The 24,914-nt window shown below is 42.4% G+C and overlaps 1 protein-coding gene across 1 annotated transcript in view; it reads right to left on the reverse strand.

Moving 5' to 3' along the window:
- ASPH (aspartate beta-hydroxylase) overlaps positions 1-24,914 on the reverse strand; it is a 300,885-nt gene that overhangs the window by 118,325 nt on the left and 157,646 nt on the right. Inside the window, exon 6 of the mRNA XM_053715890.1 lies at positions 9,148-9,284. Coding sequence (XP_053571865.1) covers positions 9,148-9,284 — 137 coding nt within the window. The remainder of the gene's footprint in view (positions 1-9,147; positions 9,285-24,914) is intronic.

Genomic DNA, 24,914 nt, shown 5'->3' on the forward strand with positions numbered 1-24,914 from the left:
TGTACTTAACAGGTTATTGTCTTAGAGACTTCCATTGGTCCCAGATTTGTGAGTGTAATGTGGCTTTGTTGTTCTGAGTGAATATTGGGAGTTCCATAGTCTCAAGATATGTCATTATCTTGGTGACTTCACTCCACGCTGGAGGGAGTTTCTGCTTCCATAGTCTAGCTATTGATAGCTTTGCTGCAGTAAGCATATAGACGCTGAGGAGATCCCCAGCCTTTGTTGTCGTTTTAATGTGGAGATGAAATAGTAAGGTCTGTGGGGTAACCCCGAGTGAGGGGTCTAGGAGTTTTAATCTAAGAACCACCTCTTGCCAGAAGGGTTTTAACACATGGCACTCCCACCAAATGTGAGAGGGCGTACCAATAGAACCGCATTCTCTCCAGCAAAGGGGGGAATTAACTGGGGAGATTTTAAAAAGTCTAAGGGGGGTAAGATGCCACTGAAGACATATTTTTATATGGAGTTCCAGTAAGGTTATACAATGCAAGGCCTGTCTGGTGAGTGACACGGCCTTGGACCACTCTTCCTGCTCAGCATTAAAATTAAGGGATCTCTCCCACATAATGATATAAGCTGATTTATTGAAGATTGGGGGATTCAACAGGTCCTTGTATGAGGTTGCAAGCGCATGTGGGACTTTAATACCTATCAGCCATCTTTTCTCCCAAGTGGTGGGTTCTCTTGGAGGGGAATCCAAAAAGCCCCAAGATTTCAGGAGGCTACGTACTCTCCAAAATTCAAAGCGTAGGAGAGGTGGAGGGTTATAGGTGGAGTTAAATTGAACTAGTGATATCAAGCGACCCTCGGGCAGTAAGTCAGCAATATGCATTATACCATGTTCTTCCCATATGGAGGGGTGCGAGTCTCAAAGAGCCATTAGTAGGCCTGAGAAGGAATGAATTGGCGATGGATGGGGAGCTATCTGTGGTAAAGAATGAATCCTGTCCCAGAAGCGGAGAGCATGTAGGATAATTGGGTTTTGGATCTTATAGTAGGTCCTGACGTGTTTTGGTAACCATATAAGGTCAGCCAGGATAAGGGGGTCAGGTAGGGTCGCCTGTTCCAGGATTTTCCATTTGCTTTGAGAGGTTTTAACATTCCAGGCAAGAATATGGGCCAATCTAGCGGCCTCATGGTAGAAAATTAAGTTGGGGGCGCCTGCGCCTCCGCTCAAAAGTGGTTGCTGCATTATTCTTGTGGCCACCCTGGGATGTTTGCCTCTCCAGACAAACTTATTACACGTAGCTTGAAATTTACTGATGAGGGATTTGGGGATGGGAATGGGGAGGGCACGAAACAGGTAGGTGAGCTTAGGCAGGAGGGTCATCTTAAATGCGGCAATCCTGCCTAGCCAGGATATGCAGGGAACATTCCATTTTACAGCGCAATTTTGAAATTGGTGTAGGAGTGGGTAGAAATTGGCTTCTATGACGGTGGATATGTTACTGGACAAATAAACACCCAAGTGTTTGATCTTATGTTTAGACCAATTAAATGGAAACATCTGTTTCAGTTTTGCAAATTCGTTATCAGCTATGTTTATAGTATAGGCATCTGTTTTGGTAATGTTAAGTTTATAAAAGCTAATGTTGCCAAAGCTCTCAAGTAGCTTGAAGAGGGGGGGAAGAGAACTTGTTGGGTCTCCTAGAATAATGGTCAGATCGTCCGCGAATAGGGCGGTCTTTTGAGAAATACCCGCTACTTCAACACCCTTAATATCAGGATTTATTCGAATGGCTTCCGCCAAGGGTTCCATGATCAGGGTGAAGATACAGAGACATGATTTTAACATCATTCTTAATAATATGAAGTACAGCAACACAAATAAAGGTATTAGCACTTTTGAGCAACCCCAAGAGGTTAAAAAAAATCTTCACCACCAGAATTATAAGAAAACTTATCTGGAAGACTAGTTAACCAGTAAGAAGAAGAGGGAGCTAAATCAGCAATATATATAGCTGTCCTAAACAAATATCCTGTCCACAGAAAGGCCCTTTTATGATAGGATTCTAACCTCCTATATAAACCGTCCTTAAAAGAGATACTATCTTCCAAAGGGATAGACATACGCTTAGCCAGAGTGGAAATTGCCTCATCTACCTTAGGGAAAGTCTCCCACAGTTCAGTATTAGAGGCAGGTAGGGGATATAATTTCTTTTATATTGCAGAAGAATTAAAGTACTTACCTGACTTTCACCATTCCCTAGAAACTATTTCAGAAACAGCATCAGGAATAGGAAAAACTTTAGGGGTTTTAGCAACAGTTTAAAAGACTGAATTTAAATTGTTAAAGGTCTTATCCTCATCACCCTTAGTCTCTTTAATGTTCCAAGAGGATGAATAAGGTTCAAAATAAAAAGAAGACATCTCATCATCAGAGGAAACTTCTCCTTCTGAGAACACAACAAAATTAACAACATGATTCCTTGGCTCAGACATAGCACTTGTAGAAGGTAAATTCTGAACTGATCTTTTATGTTTACTTGAAGGTGGTAGAGCTGCCAACATTTCAGAAACAGTAGATTTGATTAGATACTTCACTCAAGGAGCAAAATTTGATGAATTCCCCAGTAAGGAACAAACAAAAAAACATAATTTATGTAAGAACTTACCTGATAAATTAATTTCTTTCATATTAGCAAGAGTCCATGAGCTAGTGACGTATGGGATATACATTCCTACCAGGAGGGGCAAAGTTTCCCAAACCTCAAAATGCCTATAAATACACCCCTCACCACACCCACAAATCAGTTTAACGAATAGCCAAGAAGTGGGGTGATAAGAAAAAAGTGCGAAAGCATATAAAATAAGGAATTGGAATAATTGTGCTTTATACAAAAAAATCATAACCACCTCAAAAAAAGGGTGGGCCTCATGGACTCTTGCTAATATGAAAGAAATTCATTTATCGGGTAAGTTCTTACATAAATTATGTTTTCTTTCATGTAATTAGCAATAGTCCATGAGCTAGTGACGTATGGGATAATGAATACCCAAGATGTGGATCTTCCACGCAAGAGTCACTAGAGAGGGAGGGATAAAATAAAGACAGCCAATTCCGCTGAAAAATAATCCACACCCCAAAATAAAGTTTAAATCTTATAATGAAAAAAACTGAAATTATAAGCAGAAGAATCAAACTGAAACAGCTGCCTGAAGTACTTTTCTACCACAAACTGCTTCAGAAGAAGAAAACACATCAAAATGGTAGAATTTAGTAAAAGTATGCAAAGAAGACCAAGTTACTGCTTTGCAAATCTGATCAACCGAAGCTTCATTCCTAAATGCCCAGGAAGTAGAGACTGACCTAGTCGAATGAGCTGTAATCCTTTGAGGCGGAGTTCTACCCGACTCGACATAAGCATGATGAATCAAGGATTTTAACCAAGATGCCAAAGAAATGGCAGAAGCCTTTTGACCTTTCCTAGAACCAGAAAAGATAACAAATAGACTAGAAGTCTTTCGGAAATCTTTAGTAGCTTCAACATAATATTTCAAAGCTCTAACTACATCCAAAGAATGCAACAATCTTTCCTTAGAGTTCTTAGGATTAGGACACAATGAAGGAACCACAATTTCTCTACTAATGTTGTTAGAATTCAAAACCTTAGGTAAAAATTTAAATGAAGTTCGCAAAACCGCCTTATCCTGATGAAAAATCAGAAAAGGAGACTCACAAGAAAGAGCAGATAATTCAGAAGCTCTTCTAGCAGAAGAGATGGCCAAAAGAAACAAAACTTTCCAATAAAGTAATTTAATATCCAGCGAATGCATAGGTTCAAACGGAGGAGCTTGAAGAGCCCCCAGAACCAAATTCAAACTCCAAGGAGGAGAAATTGACTTAATGACAGGTTTTATACGAACCAAAGCCTGTACAAAACAATGAATATCAGGAAGATTAGCAATCTTTCTGTAAAAAAGAACAGAAAGAGCAGAGATTTGTCCTTTCAAGGAACTTGCAGACAAACCTTTATCCAAACCATCCTGAAGAAACTGTAAAATTCTAGGAATTCTAAAAGAATGCCAAGAAAAATGATGAGAAGAACACCAAGAAATGTAAGTCTTCCAGACTCGATAATATATCTTCCTAGACACAGATTTACGAGCCTGTAACATAGTATTAATGACGAAGTCAGAGAAACCTCTATGACTGAGAATCAAGCGCTCAATCTCCATACCTTCAAATTTAAGGATTTGAGATCCTGATGGAAAAAAGGACCTTGCGATAGAAGGTCTGGTCTTAACGGAAGAGTCCACGGTTGGCAAGTAGCCATCCGAACAAGATCCGCATACCAAAACCTGTGAGGCCATGCTGGAGCTACCAGCAGAACAGACGAACGCTCCTTTAGAATCTTGGAAATCACTCTTGGAAGAATAACTAGAGGCGGAAAGATATAGGCAGGATGATGCTTCCAAGGAAGTGACAATGCATCCACTGCTTCCGCCTGAGGATCCCTGGATCTGGACAGATACCTGGGAAGCTTCTTGTTTAGATGAGAAGCCATCAGATCTATTTCTGGAAGTCCCCACATTTGAACAATCTGAAGAAATACCTCTGGGTGAAGAGACCATTCGCCCGGATGTAATGTTTGGCGACTGAGATAATCCGCTTCCCAATTGTCTATACCTGGGATATGAACCGCAGAAATTAGACAGGAGCTGGATTCCGCCCATACAAGTATTCGAGATACTTCTTTCATAGCCAGAGGACTGTGAGTCCCTCCTTGATGATTGACATATGCCACGGTTGTGACATTGTCTGTCTGAAAACAAATGAACGACTCTCTCTTTAGAAGAGGCCACGACTGAAGAGCTCTGAAAATTGCACGGAGTTCCAAAATGTTGATTGGTAATCTCGCCTCCTGAGATTCCCAAACCCCTTGTGCTGTCAGAGACCCCCATACAGCTCCCCAACCTGTCAGACTTGCATCTGTTGAGATCACAGTCCAGGTCGGAAGAACAAAAGAAGCCCCCTGAACTAAACGATGATGGTCGGTCCACCACGTTAGAGAGTGTCGTACAATCGGTTTTAAAGATATTAATTGTGATATCTTTGTATAATCCTTGCACCACTGGTTCAGCATACAGAGCTGAAGAGGTCGCATGTGAAAACGAGCAAAGGGGATCGCGTCCGATGCAGCAGTCATAAGACCTAGAATTTCCATGCATAAGGCTACCGAAGGGAATGATTGAGACTGAAGGTTTCGACAAGCTGAAACCAATTTTAGACGTCTCTTGTCCGTCAGTGACAGAGTCATGGACACTGAATCTATCTGGAAACCTAAAAAGGTTACCCTTGTCTGAGGAATCAACAAACTCTTTGGTAAATTGATCCTCCAACCATGTTCTTGAAGAAACGACACAAGTCGATTCGTATGAGATTCTGCTAAATGTGAAGACTGAGCAAGTACCAAGATATCGTCCAAATAAGGAAATACCACAATACCCTGTTCTCTGATTACAGATAGAAGGGCACCGAGAACCTTTGTAAAAATCCTTGGAGCTGTTGCTAGGCCAAACGGCAGAGCCACAAACTGGTAATGCTTGTCTAGAAAAGAGAATCTCAGAAACTGATAGTGATCTGGATGAATCGGAAAATGCAGATATGCATCTTGTAAATCTATTGTGGACATATAATGCCCTTGCTGAACAAAAGGCAGAATAGTCCTTATAGTTACCATTTTGAATGTTGGTATCCTTACATAACGATTCAATATTTTTAAATCCAGGACTGGTCTGAAGGAATTCACCTTCTTTGGTACAATGAATAGATTTGAGTAAAACCCCAGCCCCTGTTCTAAAACTGGAACTGGCACAATTACTCCAGCCAACTCTAGATCTTTAACACATTTCAGAAATGCTTGAGCCTTCACTGGATTTATTGGGACACGGGAAAGAAAAAATCTTCTTGCAGGAGGCCTTATCTTGAAGCCTATTCTGTACCCTTGTGAAACAATATTCTGAATCCAAAGATTGTGAATCGAATGATCCAAATTTCTTTGAAAAAACGTAATCTGCGCCCTACCAGCTGAGCTGGAATGAGGGCCGCACCTTCATGTGGACCTGGGAGCTGGCTTTGGCTTCCTAAAAGGCTTGGATTTATTCCAGACTGGAGATGGTTTCCAAACTGATACTGCTCCTGTAGGGGAAGGATCAGGTTTTTGTTCCTTATTGTGACGAAAGGAATGAAAACGATTAGCAGACCTAAATTTACCTTTAGATTTTTTATCCTGTGGTAAAAAAGTTCCTTTCCCCCCAGTAACAGTTGAAATAATAGAATCCAACTGTGAACCAAACAATTTATTACCTTGGAAAGAAAGGGAAAGCAAAGTTGACTTAGAAGACATATCAGCATTCCAAGTTTTAAGCCATAAAGCTCTTCTAGCTAAAATAGCTAAAGATATATACCTGACATCAACCCTAATGATAGCAAAGATGGCATCACAAATAAAGTTATTAGCATGTTGAAGAAGATTAACAATGCTATGAGTATTATGATCTGTTACTTGTTGTGCTAAAGCTTCCAACCAGAAAGTTGAAGCTGCAGCAACATTCGCCAAAGATATAGCAGGTCTAAGAAGATTACCTGAACATAAGTAAGCTTTTCTTAGAAAGGATTCTATTTTCCTATCTAAAGGATCCTTAAAGGAAGTACTATCTGCCGTAGGAATAGTAGTACGTTTAGCAAGAGTGGAGATAGCCCCATCAACCTTAGGGATTTTGTCCCAAAACTCTAATCTGTCAGATGGCACAGGATATAATTGCTTAAACCGTTTAGAAGGAGTAAATGAATTACCCAAATTATTCCATTCCCTAGAAATTACTTCAGAAATTGCATCAGGGACGGGAAAAACCTCTGGAATAACTACAGGAGGTTTAAAAACTGTATTCAAACATTTAGATGTAGTATCAAGAGGACCAGATTCCTCTATTTCTAATGCAATTAAGACTTCTTTAAGTAAAGAACGAATAAATTCCATTTTAAATAAATATGAAGATTTATCAGTATCAACCTCTGAAACAGAATCCTCTGAACCAGAAAAATCATTATCAGAATCAGAATGATGATGTTCATTTAAAAATTCATCTGAAAAATTAGAAGTTTTAAAAGACTTTTTACGTTTACTAGAAGGGGGAATAACAGACATAGCCTTCTTAATAGATTTAGAAACAAAATCTCTTATGTTAACAGGAACACCCTGAATATTAGATGTTGATGGAACAGCAACAGGTAATGGAACATTACTAAAGGAAATCTTATCTGCATTAACAAGTTTGTCATGACATTCATTACAAACAACAGCCGGAGGAACAGTTACCATAAGTTTACAACAAATACACTTATCTTTGGTAGATCCAGCATCAGGCAGCAATTTTCCAGAAGTATCTTCTGATTCAGGGTCAATCAGAGACATCTTGCAATATGTAATAGAAAAAACAACATATAAAGCAAAATTGATCAAATTCCTTAAATGACAGTTTCATGAATGGGAAAAAAATGCCAATGAACAAGCTTCTAGCAAGCAGAAGCAAATAAACAATGAGACTTAAATAATGTGCAGACAATAATGACGACCAGATTTTTTAGCGCCAAAAAAGACGCCCACATTATTTGGCGCCTGAATGCTTTAAGCGCCAAAAATGACGCCACATCCGGTGACGCCGACACTTTTGGCACAAAAACGTCAAAAAAATGACGCAACTTCCGGCGACAGGTATGACGCCGGAAATGACAAAGAAAATTTTTTTGCGCCAAAAAAGTCCGCGCCAAGAATGACGCAATAAAATGAAGCATTTTCAGCCCCCGCAAGCCTAACAGCCCACAGGAAAAAAGTCAAATTCTAAGGTAAGAAAAAATTGATTATTCAAATGCATTATCCCAAATAATGAAACTGGCTGTCTGAAATAAGGAATGTTGAACATCCTGAATCAAGGCAAATAAATGTTTAAACACATATATTTAGAACTTTATATAAAAGTGCCCAACCATAGCTTAGAGTGTCACAAAAATAAGACTTACTTACCCCAGGACACTCATCTACATGTAGTAGAAAGCCAAACCAGTACTGAAACGAGAATCAGTAGAGGTAATGGTATATATAAGAGTATATCGTCGATCTGAAAAGGGAGGTAAGAGATTAATCTCTACGACCGATAACAGAGAACCTATGAAATAGACCCCGTAGAAGGAGATCATTGAATTCAAATAGGCAATACTCTCTTCACATCCCTCTGACATTCACTTCACACTGAGAGGAAAACCGGGCTCCAGCCTGCTGCGAAGCGCATATCAATGAAGAATCTAGCACAAACTTACTTTACCACCTCCATGGGAGGCAAAGTTTGTAAAACTGATTTGTGGGTGTGGTGAGGGGTGTATTTATAGGCATTTTGAGGTTTGGGAAACTTTGCCCCTCCTGGTAGGAATGTATATCCCATACGTCACTAGCTCATGGACTCTTGCTAATTACATGAAAGAAAAAAGTAATACCCATAGAAGCAGCATTAGGTTGGTCAGAATGCATAACATTTTATAAACATGAGTAACATAAATAAGCTGGAGGAGGTACCTGTGCTTATTTGCTAGGCGCTGTCTCATACACATCTTCCAGACCGATGCCGAGGTTCCAGTTTATTGGCCAGGAAAACTTGGGAGATGTGTCTCATTGACGCGCTGGCAAGATTCGGTTGTATGAGTAATGTTTGTGCTGTGGTTATGATTACAACAGACTTGGGAGCTCATATTCCCTAGCCATAGATTGTGTACATGTATCTTTAATTGATTTCAATACCACCTTGATAATCCCTGGCTGAGTGAACTGGTTAACATAACCAGTATTTACAATTCTGATAGTAATTTTAAAAATTATATTAAAATATAATTTTTAATTTATATATTTGAGGAAGATAGTGCACCCAATATCTCCTTTCTTATTTCCCCACCTCCCTTCTCTTCTGATTTCTTTAATCTTACTGTTTATTTTGCTCTTGAAAGAGGCCAGTCTTTGTTCATAAGTTAGCAAGATGAGCTAAATATACTAGTAATATATACTTAATATACTTAACATCATGGTTATTCATCTTCCCATATAAGGTAATTATAGAAATTGTTTCACAATAATAATTTATGTTGTAATTTACCTCTTCATAAACTCGTTTTGCACTTTTATTATCTCCAAGCAGAAGGAAACCAACACCCAGCTCATTTCTGAGAGACAGATCATCTGGGAATAGTTGTACCAGTTTCTGAAGAGTAACCACTGACCCTCGCATACGACCTAGTAATACATAAACAAACAATATGTAAACAATAAGGGTTAGATTATCTATTAATGCACCAGAAAACAACAATACAATTGAACACAGATACTGTTAATGCAGTAGATAAAAAAATTATTTATTTTTAATGAAAAATTTAATATTTTCATGTTTTTCATACTAAAAACAGAACCATATCAGAAAAGGTAGGTAAATGGCATCTGAAGTAAGTAAAAAGAAGCATGAAATGGCAGGTTTCTACCACAACATATACCCATATATAGTCAAGAAACTACCCATTTGGAAAAAAGAGAGGATAAAAGGCTTGCACAATTAAAGGACTGAAAAGTATAAGCATAAAACAAAAACATATGCCAAGGTTTGTGGTGGTGGTGGCGGCTCTGTTTGCCTGTTTGAGTGTGAAGAAATAAATTTACTGGTAAGCATAAATCTGATTTTTCTCTCATAATCTCATAGGACCATCTGTTTCTCAGCCAGAAAATGGAATGAGCCTGGAACAAAATGGAGCCAGCTTTCTCCTAAGATCATTATCATTCAGTATTTAAGAGAAAAACATTTTGGAGCGTTCTGGGCTTCCTCAGAATTTTAGAGCTTCTTATAAGTCCAGCATAAGAAGGAAAAGCAGCATGATTTCTGAACCTTAATATAATTTACAGTTGGCAGCAGACATAAAAGAACCACCTGTTTCTTGAGACATGTTCAGTGTCTTAGCTATGTCTAAAGTGTACTTAAAGGGAAACTGAACCCAATTTTTTCCTTTCATGATTCAGATAGAGCAGGCAATTTTAAGCAACTTTCTAATGTACTCCTATTATAATTTTTTCTTTGTTCTCTTCGTATATTTATATATAAAAAAAAAGCAGGTATGTAAGCTTATAAGCCGGCCCATCTTTCTCTGTGCACAAAAATAAAATTTATGCTTACCAGATAAATTTCTTTCTTTCCTGGCAGGGAGCGTCCACGACTTCATTCCTTACTGTTGGGAAATACAACACTTGGCCACCAGGAGGAGGCAAAGACACCCCAGCCAAAGGCTTAAATATCCCTCCCACTTCCCCTATCCCCCCAGTCATTCGGCTCAGGGAACGAGGAAAATTAGGAGAAACATCAGGGTATAAAGGTGCCAGAAGAAAAACAAAAAGGGAGCCGTCCAAACAAAGAATAACTAATGGGCGGGGTCGTGGACTCTCCCTGCCAGAAAAGAAAGGAATTTATCTGGTAAGCATACATTTTGTTTTCTTTCCATAAGGCAGGGAGAGTCCACAACTTAATTCCTTACTATTGGGAAAACAATAGCCAAGCTCCAGAGGACACAGAAGGCATAATGGGCGGGAACAAAAAAGAGGCGGACCCTAATCTGAGGGCACCACAGCCTGCAAAACCTTTCTCCCGAAAGATGCTTCAGCCAAAGCAAACACATCAAACTTGTAAAATTTAGAAAAAGTATGTATGTAAGGAGGACCAGGTAGCTGCCTTACAAATCTGATCCATTGGAGCTACATTCTTAAAAGCCCAGGAAGAAGCTACTGCTCTAGTGGAATTAGCTGTAATTCTCTCAGGAGACTGTTGTCCTGCCGTCTCATAAGCTAGGCGGATGACACTTCTCAACCAGAAAGACAGGGAGGATGTAGTGGCCTTCTGACCCCTACGCTTACCCGCATAGATGACAAAGATGAAGATTGTTTGAATAGAACCCCAGAACTCTTTCTGATGAAGGTACCGGGACTAATACTCCTAAGGAGGATGATCCCTTACACAATCTAAAAAGGCTGTCCTCTTCTCTAGTCTTGCACCTTACCCTTCAGTAATAGTAGAGATGATGGAGTCCAGACCTGGTCCATATAAAATCTTCCCCTTGAAAGTAAGAGAAAGACTTCAATCAGAGAGCGCTGCGGGCTAGGACCGCAAAACCTGAAACCTTAGCATTCAGGCAAATAATCCACATATTCGCATCACAGATAATATAATTAACTACTCTTAAAGCTTTAAGTCTCTCCTGAATATCCTCAAGGGGAAATTCCACCTTGATAAGTTCTGACAGGGAGTCGCACCAGTAAGTGGTGGGCCCTGGCAACCGCAGCTACTGCTGCCGCTGGTTGAAATAAAAATCCTGTGTATTGGAACATTTTCCTTAGGAAAGTTTCCAACTTTTTATACATAGGTTCTCTAAAGGAAGAGCTATCCTCAAGAGGGATAGTAGTACGCTTAGCTAGTGTCGAAATGGCGCCATCCAACTTAGGGATGGAGCCCCACAGCTCTAATTGATAGTCAGGGACCGGGAACAATTTTTTAAAAGTAGCTGAGGGAGGATGTTCCAATTCTTTCCGATTCATTACTAATAATGTTCGCCATACGAACTGGGACCGGAAAAGTTTGTGGGACCTTCCTGTCTTCATTAATCCTATCTAACTTAGGGATCTAAGGTTCCTCAGGTAGCTTAGTCTCTGAAACTTCTAGGATAGACAGAACCTTCTTCAGTAAAAAACACAGATGTTCAATTTTAAATCTAAAGGAGAGTTCATCCGCCGGAGGAGATTTAGTAATAAAAGTCTCCGACTCCAAAAGTTCACCCTCTTTTGTCACAGAGGTTAACTCATCCTTGAAAATCTGGGACATACAAGCTAGATCCGATTGGAAATTAGATGAATCTAAAACAGAAGAACTGTGTTTAATATTTCTCTTATGTTTCATACAGATAGGTAGGGCACTTAGTGCCGCGGACACCGTCAATTGTAACTGCGAAGTAAAGTCTGCAGGAAAAAGGCTCCCTCCAGATGGAGAAATAGTTGTGCTGTGGGGAACTGCATGTGAAGCGGTTAGAGTAGAAAGAGTAGTAATCTCTCGGTTCACAGAACCCTGAGAGGTTGATGGCTCAGAGGGACTAACAGCGCTAGGGTTAATAGCAGATTTAGCTCGCTTCTTAGACTTTAAAACAGTACCCAGGCAATTGGAACAAAATTGAGCACTCAGGCAAACCACAGCCTCCTCACAATATAAGCAGGTATTAGTAAGCATTATAGTATAGAAGGAGTGGAAACTTCTTACATATTATAAGAGTCCTCCATAGTAGGTATGTAATCCCACAGAAAAATGATACAAAAATAAACGTTTTAAATATAGACAGGCATCTTTACAAAACCAATGGCTGGGGCACTCACCACCCCAGTCAAGTTGTCGAGAAATGCTCCTCAAGAGTGCTGTCTGCAGCAGGATCGTAAGGAAGTGAAAGAAGCCGCACCCGGTTACATGGTGTGCAAGGCAGGACCTCCCCTGCTATGAAAAAGTGCGCAAGGCTATTAGGAGCTGCGCAACTCACAAAAGTGAAAGTGAAACCTGCCTGCTACAGCCAAAAGTACACAGTCTAAATGAGCCCTAAAAACGTTCTTCACAAATAGTAAAGCAGTATATACACTCCCCAAACTGTTCCCAATAAACTCCCACTGAGGAGATATTAAGCCCCGATCCTACTGACTTATAAAAGAATCACACTGTGACCCTATATATATATATAAGGTATCCTTGCTATATGAAAATAACACAGACTTACCCTTCAGGATCCGTGTTGTGGAACAGACACAGCCTTTCATTGTGTGACAGCCTTGTAGCGATGCTCTGACAGGGACCTGAGTGTGGAAAAGCAAGCAGTGTGGATGGCTTCGCAGAAAAACTTTCACTGCATCTCCAGACTCTAACTTTCAATACTCTCACTGAGAGGTTTATATGATTACTTAAAACTCCAGTCCTCTTTTGAAGGGAACATAACCATTAAGGACTATCTGAATCTTCTGACACGTCCTCCTCTAGTGACAAAAGGCAAAGAATGTCTGGGGGGATAGGGAAAGTGGGGGGGGGGGATATTTAAGCCTTTGGCTGGGGTGTCTTTGTCTTCCCTTGGTGGCCAGGTGTTGTATTTCCCAACAGTAAGGAATTAAGTCATGGAAATTATTATCCAAAGCCAGAAAAGCAATCAGAGCAGAACTAGTTAATCAGTAAAGTAGATAAGAAATATAGGTTAAATAATCTAACAGGTAGACCACCCCTGAGCAGACCTACCAACTGCCCCAGATTCTGAAGAATTATCACATAATAAATGTGCTGGGTTTTAAGGACTGCTCCAGCCCTGTCTAGGACATGCCTCAACTCTGCCCAGTCCTGTCCACTACACACCAGACCCTGCACACAAAATGCCCACTACCTCATGCTCTTATCTCAGCCCTGCCCACTAAACACTAAACATAGGTGGTACACCGCCCATTAGTATCTTAACCTCCCTGTCCCAGAAACCCTGCAACAAAATACCTATAGGGGTGCATGTGTGTTGTGACCACTTGGAAGGTCACAGATAGGCCCCTACCACAGCTAAGAAGGAGCTGGACCCTTGCAATGGTGAGTGTGATGTAGTAACTTATTTTCTTTATATGTGGAAAAAATAAATTATGCTTATCTGATAATTTAATTTCCATTGTTACGAGGAGAGTCCACGGCTTCATTCATTACTTGTGGGAAATAAAGAACCTGGCCACCAGGAGGAGGCAAAGACACCCCAGCCAAAAGCTTAAATACCTCCCCCACTCCCCTCATCTCCCAGTCGTTCTGCCGAGGGAACAAGGAACAGTAGGAGAAATATCAGGGTATAAATGGTGCCAGAAGGAAAAACAAAAGAAAATTAGGTCTGCCCAATGGAGAACCGGGCGGGAGCCGTGGACTCTCCTCATAACGATAGAAATGAAATGATCAGGTAAGCATAATTTATCTATTCCATCTAATACGAGAAGAGTCCATGGCTTCATTCATTACTTGTGGGAAACAAGTACCCAAGGTCTAGAGGACACTGAATGAAAAATGGGAGGGTAAAAAGCAAGGCGGACCCTATTCTGAGGGCACCACAGCCTGCAAAACCTTTCTCCCAAAAACAGCTTCAGCCGAAGCAAAAACGTCAAATTTGTAAAACTTGTAAAAGTGTGTAAGGAGGACCAGGTAGGAGGACCAGATCTGCTCCATAGAGGCCTCATTCTTAAAGGCCCAAGAAGAAGCCAGAGCTCTAGTTGAGTGAGCCATAATCCTCTGAGCAGGCTTATGTCCCGCTGTGTCATAGGCCAAACGAATCATGCTCCTCAGCCAAAAGGATAGAGAAGTGGAAGAAGCCTTCTGCCCCTTGAGCTTCTCCGAATAGACCACAAACAAAGATGAAATTTGTCTAAAATCCTTCATAGCCTGAAGATAGAAGAATTTCAAGGCTTGAACCACATCCAAGTTATGAAGTAAACATTCCTTCGAAAAAGGATTAGGGCACAAGGAAGGAACCACAATTTGCAATCAGACACCACCTTAGGGAGAAATCCCAGAGCAGTGCGAAGAACAGCCATATCTGAATGTTAAACCAGGTAAGGAGGCTCTCATTGGAAGGCCGCTAATTCAGACACCCTGTGCCCCGAAACAATGGGCAGTAGAAAAAGAACCTTCCAAGACAGAGTCTTAATGTCAAGAGAATGCAAAGGCTCAAACGGAACCCACTGCAAAACCTTCAGAACCATATTCAAACTCCAAGGAGGAGCAGAATGTCTAAACACAGGCCTGATCCTGGACAGAGCTTGAACAAAAGACTGTATATCAGGAAGCTCAGCAAGGTTCTTGTGTAACAACACAGATTGCACTGAAATCTGTCCCCTTAGGGAACTGGCAGCAAGTCCCTTCTTCAAACCATCCTGGAGGTTGGAAAGAATTCTGGATACCCTGACCTTATGCCAGGAATATCCACGAGATTCACACCAGAGTAAGTAGGTCCTCCACACCTTATGATAGATGCGACGGATGACCGGCTTTCTGGCTTGAATGAGAGTATCAATCACCCTCTCAGAAAATCCTTTTCTGGCTAAGACTAAGCATTCAATCTCCATGCAGTCAGCCTCAGAGAATCTAGATTCTGATGCACAAAGGGACCCTTTATCAGCAGATCCCTGCGACAGGGCAACCTCTGCGGAGGGGATGAGGAAATCCCCACTAGATCCACATACCACGTCCTCCGTGGCCATGACGGACCAATCAGAATAGCTAACGCTTGCTCCTGTTGATGCGTGCCACTACACGAGGTAAAAGTGGTAACAGTGGAAATATGTAAAATAGGTTGAGTCCCCACGGCACTGCTAAGGCATCTATCAGTTCTGCCTGGGGATCCCTGGACTACGACTCGTATCTGGTGCCATGAGATCTATCTCCAGAGTCCCCAACTGTTGCAAATCTCTGCAAAAACTTTGGGGTGAAGAGACCATTCTCCTGGATGAAATGACTGTCTGCTGAGAAAAACCGCTTCCCAGTTGTCCACACCCGGAATGTGAATTGCTGATAGCGAGCAGTCATGGGCCTCCACCCACTCCAGAATCCGAGAAAATTCCCTCATGTCTAGGGGCTTCTCATTCCCCCCTGATGGTTGATGTAAGCCACCGAGGTTATGTTGTCCGATTGGAATCTGATGAACTTGGACAACACCAGGAGAGGCCAAGCCCCCAGATAATTGAAGACCAAGCCCCCAGAGCATTGAAGATTGCCCAAAGTTCCAGGATGTTGATCGGGAGAAGAGACTCTTTCCGATTCCACCTGCCCTGTGCCTTCCTGACACCCCAAACTGCTCCCCAACCTGAAAGAGTTGCATCCATAGTCACAATCTCCCAAGATGGTCTGAGGAAAGATGTCCCCTGGGACAGCTGATCTGAATGGAGCCATGAAGAGAGAGATTCCCTCAACCTGTTGTCCAGAGAGATCAGCTGGGATAGGTCTGAATGATCGCTGTTCCATTGCCTCAGCATGCATAGCTGAAGAGGCCTCAGATGGAATCTGATGAATGGAATTACATCTATAGTGGATACCATGACCCCAATCACCTCCATCCACCGGGCCACTGATGGCCTTGAAGAGGATTGAAGGGCAAGACAGCTGGAGACAATTTTGCAACGTCTCTGGTCTGTTAATAATATCTTCATGGCTATGGAATCGATTATCGTGCCCAGGAACTCCACTCTGGTACTGGGAACCAGAGAACTCTTTCCTGAGTTTATCTTCCAACCATGAGATTGCAGAAGAAGGAGAAGGGCTCTTGAAAGTTCCTCTGCCACCCGGTAGGATGGAGCCTGAACCAGGATGTCGTCCAGATAAGGAGTTACTGCTATACCTCTGGATCTCGCCACCCTGAGAAGAGCTCTCAGAACCTTAGTGAAGATTCTTGGAGCAGTAGCCAGCCTGAAGGGAAGAGCTATAAACTGGAAGTGCTGTTTCAGAACCTTAAGAACCTGAAGTGATCCTTGTGTATTGGCGCATGAAGGTAAGCATACTTCAAGTATATCGTAGACATAACAGACTGACCCTCTTGAACTAGGGGCAGTATAGACCTTATTGTCTCCATTTTGAACGATGAAACTAACAGGAACTTGTTTAATGCACTTTAGGTCCAGAATTGGGCGAAACGTGCCCTCCTTCTTTGGTACCACAAACAGGTTTGAATAGTACCCTAGACCCCTTTCTGCTAGAGGTACCGGTACAATTACTCCTAGAGAGGAGAGATCCCTCACACACTCTAGAAAGGCATCTCGTTTCTCTGGTTTTGACGATAGATTTGACAAGAGGAATCTGCCCCTGGGAGGATGAGTTTTGAAACCTATCCTGTAACCCTGAGCAACAACCTCCGGAACCCAAGGATCCTTTACGTCTCTCATCCAAGCCTCCAAGAAAAGAGATAATCTGCCCCCTATGAGATCCAGAGACGGATCGGAGGCTGCCCCTTCATGCCGTTTTTGTTTCAACGGGCTTCTTGCTATGCTTGGTTTTATTTCAAGACTGAGAAGGCTTCCAAGATCCCTTGGACTGCTCATGGTTTTGCTGCAGGTTGCCATCATTGGGACTTGTACAAACGAAAGGGACGAAAATAAGGACTCTTAGGTTTATTCTTCTTATCTTGCAGTAGAAAGGCACCCTTGCCCACCGTAACCGTGGATATGATAAGGCCTGGACCAAAAATAATCTTTCCCTTAAATGGAAGAGAAAGCAATCTAGATTTAAACGTCATGTCAGCAGACCATGACTTCAACCACAGAGCCATCCGGGCCAGAACAGAAAAGCCTGATGTCTTCGCATAAACAAATTAGCAACCCTCAGGGCCCTAATTCTTTCCTGTATCTCCTCGAGGGGAGTCTCCACCTGGACCATGTCTGACAGAGAGTCACACCAATAGGTAGCGGCTCCCACCACCGCAGCGACCGCGGCTGCAGGCTGAAAAATGAACTCCGTGTGTTGAAACACCTTTCTTAACAGGGTCTCTAATTTCTTATCCATGGGTTTCATAAACAACAAACTATCCTCAAGCGGGATAGTGGTGCGCTTAGCAAGCGTGGAGATAGCTCCATCTACCATAGGGACATATCCCCACAATTCTAGCTGAGAGTCTGGAACTGGGAACAATTTTTTAAATGAAGAAAAAGGGGAAAAAGACGATCCAAGTCTCTCCCATTCATTCTTAATAATATTTGCCATCTTTACGGGAACCGGTAAAGTCTGGGGCACTACCCTGCCCTCAAAAACCTTATCAGGCTTAGGAATAGAAGGTTCCTCCGGTAAATTCGGTTCTGGAACCTCTAGAGTAGCAAACACCTCTTTTAATAAAAAGCGTAAGTTCTCCATCCTAAACCTAAAGTCTGGTACCTCCGCAGCCGGAGGTTTAGAGGCCGCAGATTCCTCTGCCTCAGCGGATAATCTAGTCTCAAATACATCCAACTGAGTAGATGACCCCTGGGAAGGATAGCAATGTTTAAACTTTAGCTTGCACTTAGCCTGGCGAGGCAAAGCACTAAAGACCGCAGACACCACCGTTTGCAACTGCTCAGCAAAATCAGGCGGCAGCATAGCCCATCCCGCAGGAGGATTAGAAGTGCACTGGGGAGCTGCATGTGTAATTAGAGCGGAATGTAGGGAATGCAACACATGGGGCGGAGAGCCCTTACAGTTGGAAGGCTCAGTGGTACTAAACATCTTATTTCTTTTAAATAACACTATCTTATCGAGGCATGTGGAACATAGTTGAGCAGGCGAGTATACCGAAGCCTACTCACAATAAACACAGGCATTAGATTTAGGTAAAGAGGGAGTACCCTCTAACATAGAGTCCTCCATAGCTTCGGCCTTTAATATGGACTTTAACAAGAATTAAATGGCACCTTTATACTCCCAATGGCTGGCGCACTCACCACCTCCTATGATTCAGGCCCACAGAGAAACTCGCTTTTGTCACCCACAACCGATGGTCAGGAAAGGAATAGGAAGAAGTCACACCTGGTCACATGGAGTGCTGTGCAGGACCACCCCTGCAGCCAAGAAAAAGCGTGACAACTAAACAGGCTGCGCAGTAATCCAAGGAAGGAAAAGCCTGACTGTTCCACATTGCCCGAGCCACATCTCACACATGTCGAAGCAAAATCACAAAAAACAATCATGTATACATCCCCCCTGTTCAATAATCACCTTCCGGAGAGATAAACCCTTGATTCTATACAGATTAAAGGAGTCACACTGTGACCCTGTCTTCTTGCGTTATCATTACATATATAAATAATCAAACAATCTTACCAGAATCAATGCCGTGGAACAGGAACACGGCCTCTCAAGTTTGACAGTATGTAGCATTGCTCCAGACATGGACTTGAGTGAAGAAAGCAGGCAGTGAAACTCGTCAACGCTGATTGCTTAAGGAGCTGTTAATAAGAGTCGGGATGGTTTTGCAGAAAGACTCTCCCTGCATCCCCGGTATCTAACTTTCATCCATGCTATCACTGAGAGGCTGACAGGATTACTTAAAACTCCAGTCCCACCTTGAAGAGTACTACCCTCCATAAGGGACTACTCCGAAATCTTATGACACTTCTCTGCCAACCTCCTGTGACGAAAGGCAAAGAATGACTGGGGGATGAAGGGAGTGGTAGAGGTATTTAAGCCTTTGGCTGGAGTGTCTTTGCCTCCTCCTTGTGGCCAGGTTCTGTATTTCCCACAAGTAATGAATGAAGCGTGGACTCTCCTCGTATTAGATGGAAAATACCACTTTAGCAGTAGCAGAAACAGATGCATTTTTAGCTTCTCAGTTGGTTACAGATTATCTAGTTATCTGTTCTTATCTGGTTCTATAATAGTATGAGTCCACTGAAAAGTGGTGCCAGCTCAATTCCGCATTATTTAATCATTGTCTATAGCTCATGTCACCTGAAGAGGTGACCACTGCAGACTTACAACAGAAAACATTTTAATTCATATGCTACAGAAGTATTGTCTGCTATCACACATTTTTAAGAACCAGAAACAATTTGGATTTATGGATTTAGAATATACTTTTTTTATTATTAAAAGCTGCTGAAAGCTATGTAAGGAAAAATATATATTAATACTGAATTATCATTATCTGTAGCACATGGCAAAAAAAGAGGTCCCTACATTTTTTGTTATCTAATCAATCATTTAAGGGCAGATAAAGTGTGCAAATCCCATTTAAAATTGCTACATTCCACACATACAATGTTTGGACACTTTTCTACCTATCCGCAACAGAAGAGATTAGCTATGGGGAACCTAGGTTTCAAAAACAAAATTTATGCTTACCTGATAAATTTCTTTCTCTTGTGGTGTATCCAGTCCACGGGTTCATCCATTACTTGTGGGATATTCTCCTTCCCAACAGGAAGTTGCAAGAGGACACCCACAGCAGAGCTGTCTATATAGCTCCTCCCCTAACTGCCACCCCCAGTTATTCGACCGAAGACAAGCAAGAAAAAAGGAGAAACTATAGGGTGCAGTGGTGACTGTAGTTTAAAAATAAAAAACACCTGCCTTAAAGTGACAGGGCGGGCCGTGGACTGGATACACCACAAGAGAAAGAAATTTATCAGGTAAGCATAAATTTAGTTTTCTCTTGTAAGGTGTATCCAGTCCACGGGTTCATCCATTACTTGTGGGATACCAATACCAAAGATTTAGGACACGGATGAAGGGAGGGACAAGGCAGGTACTTAAATGGAAGGCACCACTGCCTGTAAGACCTTTCTCCCAAAAATAGCCTCCGAAGAAGCAAAAGTATCAAATTTGGAAAATTTGGAAAAAGTATGAAGCAAAGACCAAGTCGCTGCCTTACAAATCTGTTCAACAGAGGCCTCATTTTTAAAAGCCCATGTGGAAGCTACCGCTCTAGTAGAATGAGCTGTAATTCTTTCAGAAGGCTGCTGGCCAGCAGTCTCACAAGCCAAACGGATTATGCTTCTTAGCCAAAAAGAAAGAGAAGTTGCCGAAGCCTTTTGGCCTCTCCTCTTTCCAGAGTAGACAACAAACAATGCAGATGTTTGACGAAAATCCTTAGTAGCTTGCAAATAAAACTTTAAAGCACGGACCACGTCAAGATTGTGTAACAGACGTTCCTTCTTTGAAGAAGGATTAGGACACAGTGACGGAACAACAATCTCCTGATTGATATTCCTATTAGATACTACCTTAGAAAGAAACCCAGGTTTGGTACGCAAAACTACCTTATCTGCATGGAAGATCAGATAAGGTGAATCACACTGCAAGGCAGATAACACTGAAACTCTTCGTGCCGAAGAGATAGCTACTAAAAACAGAACTTTCCAAGATAAAAGCTTGATATCTATGGAATGCAAGGGTTCAAACGGAACCCCTTGAAGAACCTTAAGAACTAAATTTAAAATCCATGGCGGAGCAACAGGTTTAAACACCGGCCTGGTTCTAACCAAAGCCTGACAAAACACCTGAACGTCTGGAATGTCAGCCAGGCGCTTGTGCAAAAGGATAGACAGAGCAGAAATCTGTCCCTTTAAGGAACTAGCCGATAAACCCTTTTCCAATCCTTCTTGGAGAAAAGATAGTATCCTAGGAATCCTGACCTTACTCCATGAGTAACCCTTGGATTTTCCAATCCTTCTTGGAGAAAAGATAGTATCCTAGGAATCCTGACCTTACTCCACGAGTAACCCTTGGATTCACACCAATGAAGATATTTACACCATATCTTATGATAGATTTTCCTGGTGACAGGCTTCCGAGCCTGAATCAAGGTATCAATGACCGATTCGGAGAAACCACGCTTTGATAAAATTAAGCGTTCAATCTCCAAGCAGTCAGACGCAGAGAAACTAGATTTGGATGTTTGAAAGGACCTTGTAGCAGAAGGTCCTGCCTCAGTGGCAGAGTCCATGGTGGGAAGGATGACATGTCCACCAGATCTGCATACCAAGTCCTGCGTGGCCATGCAGGTGCTATCAAAATCACTGAAGCTCTCTCCTGCTTGATCTTGGCAATTAGACGAGGGAGGAGAGGAAATGGTGGAAACACATAAGCCAGGCTGAAGGACCAGGGCGCTGCTAGAGCATCTATCAGCGTCGCCTGGGGATCCCTTGACCTGGACCCGTAACGAGGAAGCTTGGCGTTCTGTCGAGACGCCATCAGATCCAGTTCTGGTTTGCCCCATAGATGAATCAGCTGGGCAAAAACCTCCGGATGGAGCTCCCACTCCCCTGGATGAAAAGTCTGCCGACTTAGAAAATCTGCCTCCCAGTTCTCTACTCCTGGGATATGGATAGCTGAGAGATGGCAAGAGTGAATCTCTGCCCATAGAATTATCTTGGAAACCTCCATCATGGCCAGGGGGCTCCTTGTTCCCCCCTGATGGTTGATATAGGCTACAGTCGTGATATTGTCCGACTGAAATCTGATGAACTTGGCCACAGCTAGTTGAGGCCAAGCCTGAAGAGCATTGAATATCGCTCTCAGTTCCAGAATGTTTATCGGAAGGAGGGCTTCCTTCTGAGTCCACGAACCCTGAGCCTTCAGGGAGTTCCAGACTGCGCCCCAGCCCAGAAGGCTGGCATCTGTCATCACTATAGTCCACTCTGGCCTGTGGAAACTCATTCCCCTGGACAGATGGACCCAAGATAACCACCAGAGAAGAGAATTCCTGGTCTCTTTATCTAGATCTAACAGAGGAGACAAATCTGTGTAGTCCACATTCCACTGGTTGAGCATGCAAAGTTGCAGTGGTCTGAGATGTAGGCGGGCAAACGGAACTATGTCCATTGCCGCTACCATTAGGCCGATCATTTCCATACACTGAGCCACTGATGGCCGAGGAGTGGAATGAAGAACATGGCAAGAGGTTAGAAGCTTTGATATTCTGACTTCTGTCAGAAAAATTTTCATTTCTACTGAATCTATTAGAGTTCCTAGGAAGGAAACTCTTGTGAGAGGAGAGAGAGAACTCTTTTCTATGTTCACTTTCCACCCATGAGACCTCAGAAAGGCCAGAACAATGTCCGTATGGGACTTGGCGATTTGAAGAGTCGACGCCTGAATCAGAATGTCATCTAGGTAAGGGGCTACCGCTATGCGCCGCGGCCTTAGAACCGCCAGAAGGGACCCTAGAACCTTCGCAAAGATTCTTGGTGCTGTGGCTAACCCGAAGGGAAGAGCCACAAACTGGTAATGCCTGTCTAGGAAGGCAAACCTGAGGAACTGATGATGATCTCTGTGAATCGGAATGTGGAGATAAGCATCCTTTAAATCCACTGTAGTCATAAATTGACCCTCCTGAATCATAGGGAGGATGGTTCGGATTGTTTCCATCTTGAAAGATGGGACCCTGAGAAATTTGTTTAGGATCTTGAGATCCAAGATAGATCTGAAAGTTCCCTCTTTTTTGGGAACTATAAACAGATTTGAATAGAAACCCAGCCCCTGTTCCTCTCTTGGAACTGGGTGGATCACTCCCATAACCAGTAGGTTTTGAACGCAATGCAAGAATGCCTCTCTTTTTATCTGGTTTACAGATAGTTGTGAGAGATGAAATCTCCCCTTTGGAGATGACCCTTTGAATTCCAGAAGATATCCCTGGGAAACAATCTCCAGCGCCCAGGGATCCAAGACGTTTCTTGCCCAAGCCTGGGCGAAGAGAGAAAGTCAGCCCCCCACTAGATCCGGTCCCGGATCGGGGGCTACTCCTTCATGCTGTCTAAGAGGCAGCCACATGCTTCTTGGCCTGCTTCCCCTTGCTCCAAGCCTGGTTAGGTCTCCAGACTGGTTTGCACTGGGCAAAATTTCCCTCTTGTTTTGCATTAGAGGAAGTTAAAGCTGCGCCACTCTTAAAGATTAGAAAAGAATGAAAATTATTCTGTTTGGTCCTTAACTTATTGGACATATCCTGAGGAAGGGCGTGGCCTTTTCCTCCAGTAATATCAGCAATGATCTCCTTCAGACCAGGCCCGAATAGGGTCTGTCCCTTGAAGGGGATGTTAAGAAGTTTAGAAGTAACGTCTGCTGACCAGGACTTAAGCCATAGCGCCCTACGCGCCAAAATGGCAAAGCCTGAATTCTTAGCCGTTAGTTTGGTTAACTGAAAAACGTGGGTCAGAAATAAAGGAATTAGCTAACTTAAGAGCTTTAATCCTGTCTAAAATATCATCTAACGGGGTCTCTACCTGCAGAGCCTCCTCGAGAAACTCGAACCAAAAAGCCGCTGCAGCAGTAACTGGGGCTATGCATGCAAGAGGCTGGAGGATAAAACCTTGATGTATAAAAAATTTCTTAAGGAGGCCCTCCAATTTTTTATCCATAGGATTTAGGAAAGCACAACTGTCCTTGACGGGGATAGTTGTACGCTTAGCTAGGGTAGAGACTGCTCCCTCCACCTTAGGGACCGTCTGCCACGAGTCCCGCATGGCGGCATCTATGGGAAACATCTTTTTGAAAGCAGAAGGGGGAGAGAACGGCACACCTGGTCTATCTCATTCCTTAGTAATAATTTCCGAAAACCTCTTAGGGACTGGAAAAACATCAGTGTAAACAGGCACTGCAAAGGATTTGTCAATTTTACACAATTTCTCTGGAACCACAATAGGGTCACAGTCATCCAGAGTCGCTAAAACCTCCCTAAGCAATAAGCGGAGGTGTTCAAGCTTAAATTTAAACGCTGTCATTTCAGAATCAGGCTGAAGTAACGCCCTCCCTGAGTCTGAAGGGTCACCTAGAGATAGAAGCACACCTGCCTCGGCTTCTGAGCATTGTGAGGGTATATCGGACATAGGCAATAAAGCGTCAGAAAGCTCTGTATTAGTTCTAGCCCCAGAGCTGTCTCGCTTTCCTTGTAACCCTGGCAGTTTGGAAAATATCTCTGTGAGGGTATTATTCATAACTGCCGCTATGTCCCGCAAGGTAAACGAATTAGATGCGCTAGATGTAATTGGCGTCACTTGAGCGGGAGTTATAAGTTCTGACACATGGGGAGAGGTTTTTTTTAGTCAGACAATCCCCTGGAAATAAATCTTTAAGTGCCATAATATGGTCTTTATAGTTTATAGAAATTTCAGTACATTTGGTACACATTCTAAGAGGGGGTTCCACCATGGCTTCCAAACATATTGAACAAGGAGTTTCCTCTATGTCAGACATGTTTAACAGACTAGTAATGAGACAAGCAAGCTTGGAAAACACTTTCATAAAGGTAAAACAGCAATTAAGCAAAAACGTTACTGTGCCTTTAAGAGAAAAAAACTAACACTTAAACTGCAAAACAGTGAAAAAATAAAGCAAATTCTTTGAAA

This window comes from Bombina bombina, chromosome 5, assembly GCF_027579735.1.
Source record: "Bombina bombina isolate aBomBom1 chromosome 5, aBomBom1.pri, whole genome shotgun sequence".
In the NCBI taxonomy this organism is placed as follows: Eukaryota; Metazoa; Chordata; class Amphibia; order Anura; family Bombinatoridae; genus Bombina; species Bombina bombina.